Here is a 17,188-nt window from a genome sequence, read left to right as displayed (position 1 = left end):
TGTAGTAGACCTTACCGTGAAATGCTTACTTACAAGCCTTTAACCAACAATGCAGTTCAAGAAATAGAGTTAAGAAAATATTAACTAAATAAACTAAAGTAACTTTTTGGGCGACCCGACCAAATTCATATAAAAATGTGAGTTATAGATCTGTCATTGTCATTGAAAGCAAGTCTTAGAAGCGGTAGATCGGTTCTGTGTGCACTATTTCTATGCTTCCCATTCTTAACTTTTGTACACCAGCTTCAAACAGCTGAAAATACAATATTTTTGGTAATTGAAAAGATATTTCACAGAGGTTTAGATCATACAATGTTTCTCTACCTTATACATTGCTTGTTTTGTCACATAAACTGAAATTAGTCAAACTAGTAGAATTTTAGAAACCAGGAAATGGCGGATATCTACATATTGCACCTTTAAAGGGAGAGAGACTGTGCTGCTTCTTTTGTGTCTTTTGAGTTTTCACACTGTCTCCCATAAAATACAATTAGAACACTAATTGATTAATCTTCTGGTTCAAAAGCTGATCTAGGGACTGGTGTTGGAAATGATCACTAATCTAAAGCAGTGTGATGAGATGCAGCTGACAGCTAAGGATTTAATGTGTAAGATGTAAGGCAATGTTTTCATCTAACACATATTTAAAGGGATGGTTCACTCGTAGTACACATGTACATGATTTTCCACATACCTACAGTAGGCTGTTGTAGAGAAATAACTGTTGTAAAGAAAATGCCTTCTATGATTCCATTACCTCTCAGTTCAGGAAAGCCAATGCTAGCCAGATGCTGCTGAAAATAACTAAATAACCTAAATATGTTACTACATGGTGTCAGCGCTGTTACTACATGGTGTCAGCGCTGTTACAACATGGTGTCAGTGGTGTTATTACATGGTGTCAGTGTGTTATTACATGGTGTCAGTGTGTTATTACATGGTGTCAGTGTGTTATTACATGGTGTCAGTGCTGTTACTACATAGTGTCAGCGCTGTTACTACATGGTGTCAGTGCTGTTACTACATGTGTCAGTGCTGTTACTACATGGTGTCAGTGCTGTTATTACATGGTGTCAGTACTGTTATTACATGGTGTCAGTGATGTTTTTTTTCCCAATATTGTTTTATTTATTTATTTATTTCTAATATTTATTTATTTATTTATTTTCTTTCTTAGGGGTGGATCAGCTTAATATTGCGGAAAGAATATTGCTTCCATCAATGTAATTGTCTGCATCATTTCCAATCCCCCATTTATTTTTTGGGTAAATATATATATCCATACATGCATGCATACATATACACATATATACATATACCTATATAGACATACATACTTTTTTAAAGAATATACCTTTATTATTATTCCCCGCAAACCCTACCACCGATCGCCCAATTGGAGTAAACTAATAAACACTTCGGCTTTTACCTTCAATTTATTCATCTTATACACATTTTACAGACAGTCTATTTTACAATAGTTATTTTTTGTTTGTTTTTAGTCCTTCCTCTATTTCTGATGTCCATCCAGTTTGATTTCTATTTATAACTGTGCTATTTCACAAAGGTTCTGAACCTATATACATTTTACAGACCCCATATGTTTCAACCCCTCCCATCTATCCATCAACATCATCCATTTCGGATTTCTATTTGCCATATATTTTTCAACTGTTCTGTGATGCTTCACAAAACAATTAAACCTTTCTATTCTCATAGCTTCTACAGATTGTAAATTAAAAATATATTTTTTTGCTAAAATAATTATTATATTATTGATTGATTGACTATGGCTTTTCAAATCACCCAGTATTGCTATCTGCAGCGTTAGTTCTAGGCAAGTGTTGCAATTCTTCAGTCATTCCTGGACCTGTGACCAAAAACGAGCTACATATGGACAATACCAAAATAAATGATCTAATGACTCTGCCTCCTCACAGCAGAATCTGCACAGCAGGGAAGATTGTATCCCCCATATATATAACATTCTATTAGTTGCAAGGATTTTGTATAGTAATTTAAATTGAAAAATTCAAAGTTTTGAATCCAGCGTTGTTGAATCCAGCGTTGCGTATCAATTCATAAACCATGTGCCATGGAATGGGCACATCGAAAATCTCTTCCCAACTATTCTGCAATTTATATGGCACAGCTATCAGTTTTTTGGTCCTTAAATGAAATTGGTATACTTTTTTATTTATCACACTTTTCTTTAACCGTTTATGTTCTTTAATACAGGGCCGACATACAAGTTCCTTACTTTTTCCACTTCTACTTGCCTCTTCCATTTTTGTGGTAATGCTGCAATTAATTGGTTGTAATTTTGGGTAGAGCAGACATTTCCATATGTCTGTGTTAGCTACATGTGTGACATCACTCCACCAGTCCTATTTATAATATCATTCACTAAAATTATACCTTTTTTAAACATTTCTTTGAAAAATACAGTTTTTTTAATCAATTACTATATTTGAATTTGGTGTCAGTGCTGTTACTACATGGTGTCAGTGCTGTTACTACATAGTGTCAGTGCTTTAATATGTGGTGTCAGTGATGTCACCTGTTTGTGGTGAGGCTGGCCATGGAGAGAGAGGCCAGGGCAGAGACGGTGTCATTGTGGTCCTCTGAGCCACGTTTCCGACTGTGTCCTTGGGCCTGCATGTAGGACTGATCCACTGTGTGGGCCACCTCCCTCAACGACCGCCAGTACTCACCTAGAGAGAGAGAGAGAGAGAGAGGAGAGAGAGAGAGAGAGAGAGAGAGAGAGAGAGAGAGAGAGAGAGAGAGAGAGTCATTGTTTCAGGTTTTCATGTTGCATCGTTGCAGAGTACTCTCTTAAAAGTTGAGCTATTATGTCATGGAAGTATGTGAACTATATTGTATACTAAGCAATACGACAGCTAATACTTGTGTGTGTGGTCGAAATAAAATACCAATACCACAATTTTAATTCAGCATTCACCAATACCACAATTTTAATTCAGCATTAGTGTAATTTAAATCACACAATTGTGCCAAAGGGCCTTGGTATTAGTGTTAGTGTTAGTGTGTGTGTGTGTGTGTGTGTGTGTGTGTGTGTGTGTGTGTGGAGAGAGAGAAAGAGAGGACCATGTTGTGTGTGTTCCCAGTATTCACCAGACATATATTTCACCCTCTGCCTAAATGAAGGGGCTTAACATTCTTGTGGCTTTGCAAATATTTTTAATTAATCTAATTGGAATGGGATAACATTTGTGCGCAATCAGGAGGGATGTTGTGAAGATTGTGTGGTAGAGAAGTGTTTGAAGATAATTGGAGCCAGGAAGGCAGTGGCCGGCTCTCTCTCTCTCTGTGTATGTGTGTGTATGTGTGTGTGTGTGTGTGTGTGTGTGTCTGTGTGTGTGTCTGTGAGAGAGAGAGAGAGAGAGAGAGAGAGAGAGAGAGAGAGAGAGGGGAAGGAAGGAAGGAAGGCAGGAATGAGAAGGAAGGAGGGATGAAGAGAGGGATGTGGGGAGGAGAAATATATGTGACGAAAAGAGAGGTGGTCGGAGAGAGAGAGCGAGAGAGCAATAACATCCAAAAAGACCATACAAATAGAGGGATGAAATAGATTGAGAGAGATGGAAGTGGTAGAGATGGATGAGATGTGGAGAGAGAGAGGAGAAGAACAGAGAATGGATGCGCAAGAGGTGTACATGGAGGAGGACAGAAAGAAGACGAAAGAGAGAAAGGGAGATGCAGAGTAAGAGAGAAAAGAAGATTGAGAGAAAGAGGGAGAAAGAGAGAAGACCGAGAAAAAGAGAAAAGGTGTGAGATAGACTGAAAAAAAGAGAGGGACGATACTGTAGAGCAAAAAATCTGAACTTATCATGAGAAGCCGCAGTTGCTCACGGGTCTGCGTACCCATATTTTGCCATGGGACAGAGAGAATATTTAGCAATTTTATAACAAATTTTCTACAATTCTACTGATTTTGCCATGGTGGGGAGAAATAAATGTTTGCCATTTTTAATATGATATCTGAGTGAGACTGACTAACAAAATCAAAAGAGGCTATCGCTATCCGGCCGGTAATTCGACCATGATAACAAGTTTAGATAGCTGGCTGCTAAACTAATTTAGCAATCTAAAAGATTGTAGCAGACATTGGCTAATTGACTGACTATCAGTGACTGACATAACAAGAGCAAAACTGCTGATGCACAACGAAATTTGGAAATTGCACCTTGTATTTGTGTATTCTACTATTCTATCTCGCAACAGAAAGTTGAGACCCCGACTGAGTTCCCCAATTTTGGGGGGGAAATTGATCTGAGGGCCTTCAAAAGGGGGGCCGCGGGCCGCCACCAGTTGGCCATCTCTGCTGTAGAGTGAAAGAAAGCTTGAGAGAGGAAAGAATGATAAAGACAGAGAAATGGGATAAAGAGAGAGGAAGTGAGGCAGATAGAGAGAATGGACCAAAGAAAGACAGAGATAGGGAGAGAGATAGAAAGACAGAGAGGGTTGTGTATCAGATGCTCACCCTGGGCCTGGATGACTCTCTGCAGAGAGAAGACAGCGTTGGGACAGGGTCTCCTCTCCAGGACTGCTTCAGACAGGGGTTCCACCTGGAGGGGAACACATGGGGTAGGGGGGGGGGGGGGGGGGGGTCGGTATAGTGTTGTTTCCCCCATGGTGAAGGGTAGGATTTAGGGAGAAGTAAGCTGATCCTAGGTCTGTGTTTACTGACCTGGATGCCCAGCAGGGCCCTGACACAGGCCTCAGAGGCATTGCAGATGGCCGTGAGCTCGTGACCCCCCTCCAGCGCCATGACAACCCGTCCCCCCGCCAGCCCCATCAGCTGACGTGTCAGAATACCAAAACCTTTGGGGGGAGACACATTTAAATACTTTATTTAAATTTACAAATTACAATTACAATCAAAATTCACTGATGCATTCCAAAGTCCTCCATATTTCCACACACGCACACACACACATAGGAGACTGTGTGGGATTTCAGCAAACTTGCAACATGTCCTCTACACCTCATGGCAAAATGTGTAGAATTACAATTAATTAGTTGGTAGAACATGGCACTTGCAACGCCAGGGTTGTGTGTTTGATTTCCACAGGGGACCAGTATGAAAAAGTGCAAAAATGTACCCACTCACTACTGTAAGTTGCTCTGGATAAGTGTGTCTGCTAAATGACAAAAAATATCAAATAAAATTGGCCTGTGTGTCCCGCATATGATTTTGTGAGGAACATTGAATAGTATGCTTACACTTGGCTGACACTTTGTAGCCCCCCAGTGGCGCCAGATGTCCCTCGACGGCATCGAAACCAGATGAGACCAGCACCACGTCAGGACAGAACTCATAGGCAATCGGCATCACCACAGTCCTGGAGACAGACAGGGGAGGTTCAACGCTGTTGGAGGTCAAAGCACTCCAAAAGGCACGTTGTGCAAAAACCTTCCTAAATTGTCTGAAAATCATTTTAAAACAGCATAGGTCATTATAAGGCTTTATAAATGTTCTTATAATCCATTGTGAAGAGGGTATTCATAGACACTGTTACCCCCCGAAAAAAAATTAAAGGAAATTTGACATCAAGTGAAGACAAGAAAGTCAACACTGAGTTACTACTTTATAGAAACATATTTTATTTATTTATTTATTTATTTTATTTCACCTTTATTTAACCAGGTAGGCAAGTTGAGAACAAGTTCTCATTTACAATTGCGACCTGGCCAAGATAAAGCAAAGCAGTTCGACAACATACAAAAACACAGAGTTACACATGGAGTAAAACAACATACAATCAATGATGCAGTAGAAGAAAAAAAAATAAGACTATATACAATGTGAGCAAATGATGTGAGATAAGGGAGGTAAAGGCAAAAAAATGCCATGGTGGCAAAGTAAATAATGTATAGCAAGAAAAACACTGGAATGGTAGATTTGTAGTTTGAAGAAAGTTCAAAGATAAAATATAAATAATATGGTGCAAAGGAGCAAAATAAATAAAATAAATAAATACAGTAGGGGAAGAGGTAGTAGTTTGGGCTAAATTATAGATGGGCTATGTACAGGTGCAGTGATCTGTGAGCTGCTCTGACAGCTGGTGTTTAAAGCTAGTGAGGGAGAGACGACCAAAGGAGGAGTTGGCTTTAGGGGTGACCAGAGAGATATACCTGCTGGAGCGCGTGCTACAGGTGGGTGCTGCTATGGTGACCAGTGAGCGGAGATAAGGGGGGACTTTACCTAGCAGGGTCTTGTAGATGACCTGGAGCCAATGTGTTTGGCGACGATTATGAAGCGAAGGCCAGCCAACGAGAGCGTACAGGTCGCAGTGGTGGGTAGTATATGGGGCTTTGGTGACAAAACGGATGGCACTGTGATAGACTGCATCCAGCTTGTTGAGTAGGGTATTGGAAGCTATTTTGTAAATGACATCGCCGAAGTCGAGGATTGGTAGGATGGTCAGTTTTACGAGGGTATGTTTGGCAGCATGAGTGAAGGATGCTTTGTTGCGAAATAGGAAGCCAATTCGAGATTTCACTTTGGATTGGAGATGATTGATGTGAGTCTGGAAGGAGAGTTTACAGTCTAACCAGACACCTAGGTATTTGTAGTTGTCCACAAATTCTAAGTTAGAACCGTCCAGAGAAGTGATGCTGGACAGGCGGGCAGGTGCAGGCAGCGATCGGTTGAAGAGCATGCATTTAGTTTTACTTGTGTTTAGGAGCAGTTGGAGACCACGGAAGGAGAGTTGAATGGCATTGAAGCTCGTCTGGAGGGTTGTTAACACAGTGTCCAAAGAAGGGCCAGAAGTGTACAGAATGGTGTCGTCTGCGTAGAGGTGGATCAGAGATTCACCAGCAGCAAGAGCGACATCATTTATGTATACAGAGAAAAGAGTTGGCCCAAGAATTGAACCCTGTGGTACCCCCATAGAGACTGCCAGAGGTCCAGACAGTAGGCCCTCCGATTTGACACACTGAACTCTGTCAGAGAAGTAGTTGGTGAACCAGGCGACGCAATCGTTTGAGAAACCAAGGCTACTGAGTCTGCCGATGAGGATGTGGTGATTAACAGAGTCAAAAGCTTTGGCCAGGTCAATGAATACGGCAGCACAGTATTGTTTCTTATCGATGGCGGTTACGATGTCGTTTAGGACCTTGAGCGTGGCTGAGGTGCACCCATGACCAGCTCTGAAACCAGATTGCATAGCGGAGAGGGTGCGGTGGGATTCGAAATGGTCGGTAATCTGTTTGTTGACTTGGCTTTCGAAGACCTTAGAAAGGCAGGGTAGGATGGATATAGGTCTGTAGCAATTAGGGTCAAGAGTGTCACCTCCTTTGAAGAGGGGGATGACAGCAGCTGCTTTCCAATCTATGGGAATCTCAGACGACACGAAAGAGAGGTTGAACAGGCTAGTAATAGGGGTTGCAATAATTTCGGCAGATAATTTTAGAAAGAAAGGGTCCAGATTGTCAAGCCCAGCTGATTTGTAGGGGTCCAGATTTTGCAGCTCTTTCAGAACATCAGCTGAATGGATTTGGGAGAAGGAGAAATGGGGGAGGCTTGGGCGAGTAGCTGTGGGGGGTGCAGTGCTGTTGAATGCAGTAGGGGTAGTTAGCTGGAAAGCATGGTCAGCCGTAGAAAAATGCTTATTGAAATTCTCAATTATAGTGGGCTTATCGGTGGTGACAGAGTTTCCTATCCTCAGTGCAGTGGGCAGTTGGGAGGAGGTGTTCTTATTCTCCATGGACTTTACAATGTCCCAGAACTTTTTACAGTTGGAGTTGCACGAAGCGAATTTCTGTTTGAAAAAGCTAGCCTTGGCGTTTCTAACTGCCTGTGTGTATTGGTTTCTAACTTCCCTAAAAAGTTGCATATCGCGGGGGCAGTTCGATGCTAATGCAGAACGCCACAGGATATTTTTGTGTTGGTTAAGGGCAGTCAGGTCTGGGGAGAACCAAGGGCTATATCTGTTCCTGGTTCTAAATTTCTTGAAAGGGGCATGCTTATTTAAGATGGAGAGGAAGGCATTTAAAAAAAATAACCAGGCATCCTCTACTGACGGGATGAGGTCAATATCCTTCCAGGATACCAGGGCCAGGTCGATTAGAAAGGCTTGCTCGTTGAAATGTTTCAGGGAGCGTTTGTGTGTATATCCTGTGTGTATATCCTGCATATCCTGCAGTGTCACAAGAGAATGACATCAAAATCAAATCAATATCAAAATTATAAAGCCCTTTTTACATCAGCAGATGTTACAAAGTGCTTATACAGAAAACCCAGCCAAAAACCCTAAACAGCAAGGAAAAACTCCCTAGAAAGTCAGGAACCTAGGAACAAACCTAGAGGAACCAGGCTCTGAGGGGTGGCCGGTCCTCTTATAACAGTATATGGCCCTTAAAGCCAGATCGTTCTTTAAGATGTTCAAACGTGCATAGATAACCAGCAGGGTCAAGTAATAATCACAGTGGACAACGGCTTCTGCATTTGACTTTGACCCTTTCAACACGCTAGTCTCTCGTGACACACAAACCATACTGTGCTTTATCGCTTACTGTATAACACATGCTCTTCAAGAGAGAAGTGTGATGTAACATTTATGGTTGGGAGATGTGTACAGTATATTTAGGACCTCATGACATGTTCATTTGCAAATAAATCACTGACTACCCAGTCACATAGGGTGACATTTTGAAGAGACATGGTCAAATTAAAACCCATGTTCCATGGATCTAGCCAGGTCTGAGATCTGTTTGTGCTGTCTTGCCAACACCTACAGTCATCGCCAATCAGCACAAACAGATCCGGAACCAAGCTACCACTGATCAGTCCAACTGTCAGAAACATTTGAACAAACATCCAGGTAACATACCCAGGTATGTGACACAGTGTGACACCAAATAAAAGTACATGAAAGTTGAAACACTAACACTAACACTAGAGGGATAGAAATTACATCAAGTTGCCAGATAAATGAAATCAAACTTTGTCACATGCACTGAATACAGGCTTACTTACAAGCCCTTAACCAACAATGCAGTTCAAGAAGAGTTAAGCAAACATTTACTAAATAAACTAAAGTAAAAAATAATAATAAAAGTAACACAATAAGAATAACAATAACGAGGCTATATAGAGGAGGCACCGGTACCGAGTCAGTGTGCAGGGGTACAGGCTAGTTGAGGTAATTTGTACATGTAGGTAGGGGTGAAGTGACTATGCAGAGATAATAAACAGCGAGTAGCAGCAGTGTACAAAAGGGAGGGGTCAATGTAAATAGTCCGGTGGCGATTTTATTAATTGTTCAGTAGTCTTACGGCTTGGGGGTAGAAGGAGCCTGTTAAGAAGCCTTTTGGTCCGAGACTTGGTGCTCCGGTACCGCTTGCCGTGCGGTAGCAGAGGAAACAGTCTATAACTTGGGTGTCTGGAGTCTCTGACAATTTTATGGGCTTTCCTCTGACACCGCCTATTATATAGGTCCTGTAGCCTAACGATAGTTACACATCATATACATTTCACCATTTGATTGACCCTTCAATTGTCTCATTCATCCCCCCTCCTCTCCCCTGTAACAATTCCCCAGGTCATTGCTGTAAATTAATGTGTTCTCAGTCAAATTATCTGGTAAAATAAGGAAAATATTTTGGGGGGATTACTGGGATTAATTTAAAATAACTTTTGGCCTGTACTTTAAAATATAATAATTGTTTTATGTTATATGCAGTTACCAGGTACGCATGAGTAACTACTAGGCTACATTCTGGGTACCACAGCAGTTAAAGACTGACTACATAACAATAAGGGCTTTATCTAAAGCGTTAGTAAACAAATAACAGGACCAAGACCGAGAGATGTCCAGAGGGTAGGATGATGAGGAGGATGACGTCATCTTCTGGAACTGCTTCCCTTGTTCTTCTCCTCCTCCTCTTCTTCCTCATCCGCCTCTTCCTCATCCTCCTCTTCCTCCCGTTGCTGCTGCCAGTGATTTAGCGAGCACACACGGCCCATGCCGTGTTTGATTCCCCTCTCTCTTCTTCTCTTTCTCTCTTTCCCTTTCTCCCCCCCACCCTTTCTCCGGCCGGCAGTTCAAAGCGCTTCGGCGGGCGTCTGGTTCCCATTAGGGGCTCGGCCCTCTTCTCACGTCACTGACAGCCAGCCATCTGGGATCCATTGGGCTTAATTACGCCGCCTTTGGATTCCCTAACAATGCACCACCCCCACACCATTCACTCCCACCACCACCCCAATCCCTCCCGGTCTGCACTACCAGACCATGTAGCCTGTGCAGCCCCTCACACACACACACATACACATAAATGAACATGCACATGTACATGAACAAATACAGTAACACTCTCCCAAGCTTCACAAAAATTCACAAGGCTACATCAACCCCCCCACCCTCCTTAAAAACCCCTACCTCATCAGATAAAACCCCCACCACTGACCCCACCACCTGATCCTACTTCATATCACACACACACACACACACACACACACACACACACACACACACACACACACACCACACACACACACACACACACACACACACACACACACACACACACACACACACACACACACACACACACGTTGTATCCCCCAACTAAAGGAATCTACCAGATTATACTGCAACCCACCCCCCAATCATCCACTACCTCTATCCTATAGCCGCTGAACTGCAAGACTCTATCTGAAATGCCACTCTCTTCACTAATATACAGAAGAGGGTGGCATTTTGGAGGTAAACCCAAGATCCCTCACCTCCTGAATGGCAAGATGTGAAATAAACAGGACTGCCCCGTTGGTAGATGGAAATCTCAAATCAAATCAAAGTTTATTTGTCACGTGCGCCGAATAAAACAGGTGTAGACCTTACAGTGAAATGCTTACTTACAGGCTCTAACCAATAGTGCAAAAAAGGTGTTAGGTGAACAATAGGTAAAGAAATAAAACAACAGTAAAAACACAGTGAAAAGGACAGTGAAAGGTAGATGAATATGAATCAAATTAGAAAGATGGCAGGCTGCATTGAACCAGGTTATTACATTTATGGTATTTCAAGATGCATAAAATACAGCCAATGCAGAAAGTCTGAAATTGGGTGCATATTTTCTGGCTGTATAGAAAGTCTGAAATTGGGTGCATATTTTCTGGTTGTACAGAAAGTCTGAAATTGGGTGCATATTTTCTGGCTGTACGGAAAGTCTGGGGAATAGAGGCCCAGTCACAGATTTTCCTTGCACAGAATTGGCAATTTATTGCTTATGGTGTTTGTTGGGGGAATTGGGTGGGGGAACACGTGGGAAAGTGAACACATTTTCACTTGTAAAAAATGTGTTTCTAAGGTGAATTCTTGGGATTTTACATTTGGATTTCCCAGAGTAATTTTTTTCAAATTCCACACTAGGATATTGCCTATATGTCTACAAGAAACAGTTAGGTAACGTCTACCTGTAGGCTACTTAGAAAACTAAGTGATAGAGCTACCTGTATTGACATCTGAGCTACTGTAAGAAAAAACTACTAGGTAACATACACCTGTACTAAGAGCTAAGAAAAAGTTACTAGTTAACATCTACCTGTAATGAAAACGAAGTGACAGTTACTAGGTAACATCTACCTGTAATGAAAACGAAGTGACAGTTACTAGGTAACATCTACCTTCAATGAAAACGAAGTGACAGTTACTAGGTATCATCTACCTGTAATGAAAACGAAGTGACAGTTACTAGGTAACATCTACCTACAATGAAAAAGAAGTGACAGTTACTAGTTAACATCTACCTGTAATGAAAACGAAGTGACAGTTACTAGGTAACATCTACCTGCAATGAAAACGAAGTGACAGTTACTAGGTAACATCTACCTGCAATGAAAACGAAGTGACAGTTACTAGTTAACATCTACCTGCAATGAAAACGAAGTGACAGTTACTAGTTAACATCTACCTGTAATGAAAACGAAGTGACAGTTACTAGTTAACATCTACCTATAATGAAAACGAAGTGACAGTTACTAGGTAACATCTACCTGTAATGAAAACGAAGTGACAGTTATTAGTTAACATCTACCTGCAATGAAAACGAAGTGACAGTTACTAGGTAACATCTACCTGCAATGAAAATGAAGTGACAGTTGTTAGTTAACATCTACCTGTAATGAAAACGAAGTGACAGTTATTAGTTAACATCTACCTGTAATGAAAACGAAGTGACAGTTATTAGTTAACATCTACCTGCAATGAAAACGAAGTGACAGTTACTAGGTAACATCTACCTGCAATGAAAATGAAGTGACAGTTACTAGTTAACATCTACCTGCAATGAAAACGAAGTGACAGTTACTAGGTAACATCTACCTGTAATGAAAACGAAGTGACAGTTGCTAGGTAACATCTACCTGTAATGAAAATGAAGTTACAGTTGCTAGGTAACATCTACCTGTAATGAAAATGAAGTGACAGTTGTTAGGTACAGGGAACTACCTGTACACGTAACGAAGATACAGTCACTAGGTAACATACACCTAAACTAGGGAACAGTTACTTGGTTTTCTTATTCTTCTATACAACCAGTGAATCAACACAGACCATACTGCTTAACAGGCTCTCAGTGAGTTAGCAATTAGCATAGTATGCTATGGGTAAACATTGAGCCTAGCGTCTGCCTGTTGGAATCGATGGCTCGTAACGGTACAGTATGGCTTCAGCCGTTAGAATCCTGAGTTTGACGAGCTTGGCCCACCCACTGTGTGTATGCACTATACGGACCTCACATACCGTTCATCGTCTGGTGGCGAGCCAACACCGCTGACAGGAACGCTCAAAGTTCATTACGCCGCAAACCGAGCAGCTAATCATTCAGGGGCTGAGGCTTGAATGAAGTGGAAAGTGCGGTGCACAGAAAAAAGACACACCTCCATTCAGTGGCATGGATCCACACCATATAATGGAGGGCATCACAAAAATCTAACTCACACCACAATATAAACACATGATACTGTACAAGTCTGTTATATCCCAGCTGTGCGTAGAATTTCAAGGATGAGTGAAGAGTTTTGGTAAGACTTTCTATGAATCAATTGCGCACACACCCCATTGACTAAAATATAATCTTTGCACTTTTCTGGTTTTGTCTTAATGTGATTTGGGCTGGAGGTAAGGTGAGGTAGGTTAGGTGTATCTCTAACTCTTTACCTGAATGCTGCTAGGTATTCTGCATCGCCCATGGGGGGGTCCAAGCCTCCCGTCCACGCCACGTTGACATTGAACCCCTCACCTGCTCCTACTCCCACCTGGACAGAGAGGAAGAGAAAGAGAGATAGAGATGGGAGAGAGAGAGAGAGAGAGATGGGAGAGAGAGAAATAGAGATATTCATTGTTATTCATTCATATTCATAGTTATGTTAACATCTTACTTCATTGAAAGTTATGCTGAGAGCTGAGGGAGGGTCGTGAGATATTTTGCGTCAAATGTTCACACACAATCAGCACCATAGTTTCAAAATGCATATTTGTGCCATTGAGGAAAAGCTGTGTCACATTTCAATGACATAAGGGAGTGATTACAATTTCCAAATGAAAGACAGCTGGACATTAATTCAACTCAACAATTTTTATTTTTGATACAATTTGTCAAATCTGCTCATAAATCACAAAACTACACCCTGAATATGTCCCAGTTTTAACACACTACAGGGACAAATTTTCTTGAGTTGGCACTTGTCGATATTTCGTTTCTAGCTATATTTCACCCAAACTCAGCACCCAGAACCAAATGTTAACGTCTGTCACAAGAGAGTATATTTCACCAAATGCCAGGCACAACCTGATTTGACCTCACATTAATGGGGTGGGAGAATAGTTGAGCCACTGGTCTTAAGAGTAGGCCTTAAAATGACTGCCTCTCTTTTTAGTCCTGCTAGCGGCTATTTACTGTAGCTATTTAGCTATTTACTGTAGCTAATTAGCTATTTACTGTAGCTATTTAGCTATTTACTGTAGCTATTTACTGTAGCTATTTAGCTATTTAGCTATTTACTGTAGCTAATTAGCTATTTACTGTAGCTAATTAGCTATTTACTGTAGCTATTTAGCTATTTACTGTAGCTGTTTAGCTATTTACTGTAGCTATTTAGCTATTTACTGTAGCTAATTAGCTATTTACTGTAGCTATTTACTGTAGCTATTTAGCTATTTACTGAAGCTATTTAGCTATTTACTGTAGCTGTTTAGCTATTTACTGTAGCTATTTAGCTATTTACTGTAGCTATTTACTGTAGCTATTTAGCTATTTACTGTAGCTATTTAGCTATTTACTGTAGCTATTTAGCTATTTACTGTAGCTAATTAGCTATTTACTGTAGCTATTTACTGTAGCTATTTAGCTATTTACTGAAGCTATTTAGCTTTTGAAAACCTCTCCAACATCACTCAATGTCATGGTGAGGAGAGAGTAAGGACTGAGTGACACCCTATTGGCAACAAACCGTGGTCATTTCCTTTGTGTGTGTGTGTGTGTGTGTGTGTGTGTGTGTGTGTGTGGTGTGTGTGTGTGTGTGTGTGTGTGTGTGTGTGTGATGATGTGCATCACAGAATGTCTCTTGGTGGACTTGATGTTCACAGGGTAAATTCAAAACACATGCGCTCCGCCATACACTGCCAACTAGTCACTCTCTGTCTCTCGCACACGCACCCTCTCTCTCTCTCTCTCTCCCTCTATCCATCACTCCATTGTTCTTCTCTTCTTCATCCCCTTTCTTCATTTTTTCTCTTTTATTTCCCTTTCTGTCTTTCCTTTCATGTTTAAAAGATGCTGGAGTGGATTAGGGATACCCTGATGTTTCTGTGTAGTACCCCTGGTCACATAGTGTCTTATATAGGAACATGGTTCTGTGGTGACATCACCGCTACCCCCTAATGTGTTATATTGGTACATGGTTCTGTGGTGACATCACCGCTACCCCCTAGTGTGTTATATTGGTACATGGTTCTGTGGTGACATCACCGCTACCCACTTGTGTGTTATATAGGTACATGGTGCTGTGGTGACATCACCGCTACCCACTTGTGTGCTATTTGGTACATGGTTCTGTGGTGACATCACCGCTACCCCCTAGTGTTATTTTGGTACATGGTGCTGTGGTGACATCACCGCTACCCCCTAGTGTTATTTTGGTACATGGTGCTGTGGTGACATCACTGCTACCCCCTAGTGTGTTATATAGGTACATGGTGCTGTGGTGACATCACCACTACCCCCCAAGTGTGCTATATAGGTACATGGTTCTGTGGTGACATCACCGCTACCCCCTAGTGTGTTATATAGGTACATGGTTCCTTGGTGACATCACCACTACCCCCCAAGTGTGCTATATAGGTACATGGTGCCGTGGTGACATCACCGCTACCCACTTGTGTGTTATATAGGTACATGGTGCTGTGGTGACATCACCGTTACCCCCTAGTGTGTTATATAGGTACACGGTGCTGTGGTGACATCACCGTTACCCCCTAGTGTGTTAAATAGGTACATGGTTCTGTGGTGACATCACTGCTACCCCCTAGTGTGTTATATAGGTACATGGTGCTGTGGTGACATCACCGCTACCCACTTGTGTGTTATATAGGTACATGGTGCTGTGGTGACATCACCGTTACCCCCTAGTGTGTTATATAGGTACATGGTTCTGTGGTGACATCACCGCTACCCACTTGTGTGTTATATAGGTACATGGTTCTGTGGTGACATCACTGCTACCCCCTAGTGTGTTATATAGGTACATGGTGCTGTGGTGACATCACCATTACCCCCTAGTGTGTTATATAGGTACATGGTGCTGTGGTGACATCACCATTACCCCCTAGTGTGTTATATAGGTACATGGTGCTGTGGTGACATCACCATTACCCCCTAGTGTGTTATATAGGTACATGGTGCTGTGGTGACATCACCATTACCCCCTAGTGTGTTATATAGGTACATGGTGCTGTGGTGACATCACCGTTACCCCCTAGTGTGTTATATAGGTACATGGTTCTGTGGTGACATCACTGCTACCCCCTAGTGTGTTATGTTGGTACATGATGCTGTGGTGGAGGGACACAGAGACTTCAGAGGTTTACCACACAGTTCAGTGGAGGTCGAGTGGCCATTTAAGGCAAAGCCACATCCAAGCCAGAACAGCCTCATATCGACCATCCCCTCATGATGAAGTTTATGGGAAAACATCCACTTTTTCATCCTCACAGTTTTGTGAGAATGGGAAAATGGGGGGGGGGGGGGGGTATTTGGTGGGGGTAAAAGATGCTGAAGGGGTTTTCAGACTATCTAACAGACCCAATCTGGTGGTGAATAGTGCAACCTAATATACCTCAGCTGGGTCCCCGCTACCGGGGAAGAATTTGCCGTTGTCATAGCGATGCAAGGAGATGTACAGCACGCTGGGGTCGTTGTAGAAGACCGACTGGGTACCGTTCCCATGGTGAACATCCTGAACATTGGTGAGAAAGGTCAAGGGGCAGTCAGACTCTTAATTCTTTAGTATACTAAACTAGTCTAATACTTGATCTTAATGTTTGCATCATCCCCTTCAGTGCACACTAAAATACATACAATTATTTGTCCTTATAAGTTGTGTGTGTGTATGTGTGTGTGTGTGTGTGTGTGTGTGTGTGTGTGTGTGTGTGTGTGTGTGTGTGTGTGTGTGTGTGTGTGTGTGTGTGTGTGTGTGTGTGTGTGTGTGTGTGTGTGTGTGTGTGTGTGTGTGTGTGCTGTATGCCTAGGCCCAGACTCGTGGCAGGTCTGACTCATGTGGAAAGCAGAGATCAGCGTGAATGCTGACACCAAGCTTATGGTCAATATGTGTGTTAAAGTAAGCACGTGTGTGTGTCTGTGTTTAGATCCCATGTGTGGACCAGTGACAGCGGCCGTCTCTCACCCAGTCCACAATGAGGATCTTGCTGACGCTGAGTTTGTGCTGGAGCTGCTTGGCTGCGATGGCCACGGAGTTGAAGAAGCAGAAACCCCTTTGGAGAGACACACATATGGGGACATATGAAGACTTATGAGAACATGTCCCCATAATGACACCATAGACACCCAATGTAAAGTCAAGGCTTTTTTACGAATATTTTCTCACAATCACATCATAGACGCCCATAAAAGTGAAAGGCCTCAGTATACACAAACTAGGTGA

The 17,188-nt window shown here is 42.1% G+C and overlaps 1 protein-coding gene across 3 annotated transcripts in view; it reads right to left on the bottom strand.

Moving 5' to 3' along the window:
- The window catches only part of LOC106583614 (histone deacetylase 7), a 96,605-nt gene that overhangs the window by 3,275 nt on the left and 76,142 nt on the right, over positions 1–17,188 (bottom strand). For all 3 annotated transcript variants that reach the window (XM_045705253.2, XM_014167998.3, XM_045705255.2), the window contains exons 17-23: positions 16,931–17,018; positions 16,364–16,483; positions 13,188–13,285; positions 5,245–5,363; positions 4,709–4,842; positions 4,502–4,586; positions 2,561–2,714 (exon numbers count right to left, since the gene is read on the bottom strand). In XM_045705253.2, coding sequence (XP_045561209.1) covers positions 2,561–2,714; positions 4,502–4,586; positions 4,709–4,842; positions 5,245–5,363; positions 13,188–13,285; positions 16,364–16,483; positions 16,931–17,018 — 798 coding nt within the window. The remainder of the gene's footprint in view (positions 1–2,560; positions 2,715–4,501; positions 4,587–4,708; positions 4,843–5,244; positions 5,364–13,187; positions 13,286–16,363; positions 16,484–16,930; positions 17,019–17,188) is intronic.

The sequence above is a fragment of the Salmo salar genome, chromosome 22 (assembly GCF_965601325.2).
Source record: "Salmo salar chromosome 22, fSalSal1, whole genome shotgun sequence".
In the NCBI taxonomy this organism is placed as follows: Eukaryota; Metazoa; Chordata; class Actinopteri; order Salmoniformes; family Salmonidae; genus Salmo; species Salmo salar.
Note: the sequence above shows the minus strand (reverse complement) of the source record. Positions and strands in the feature narration are given on the sequence as shown.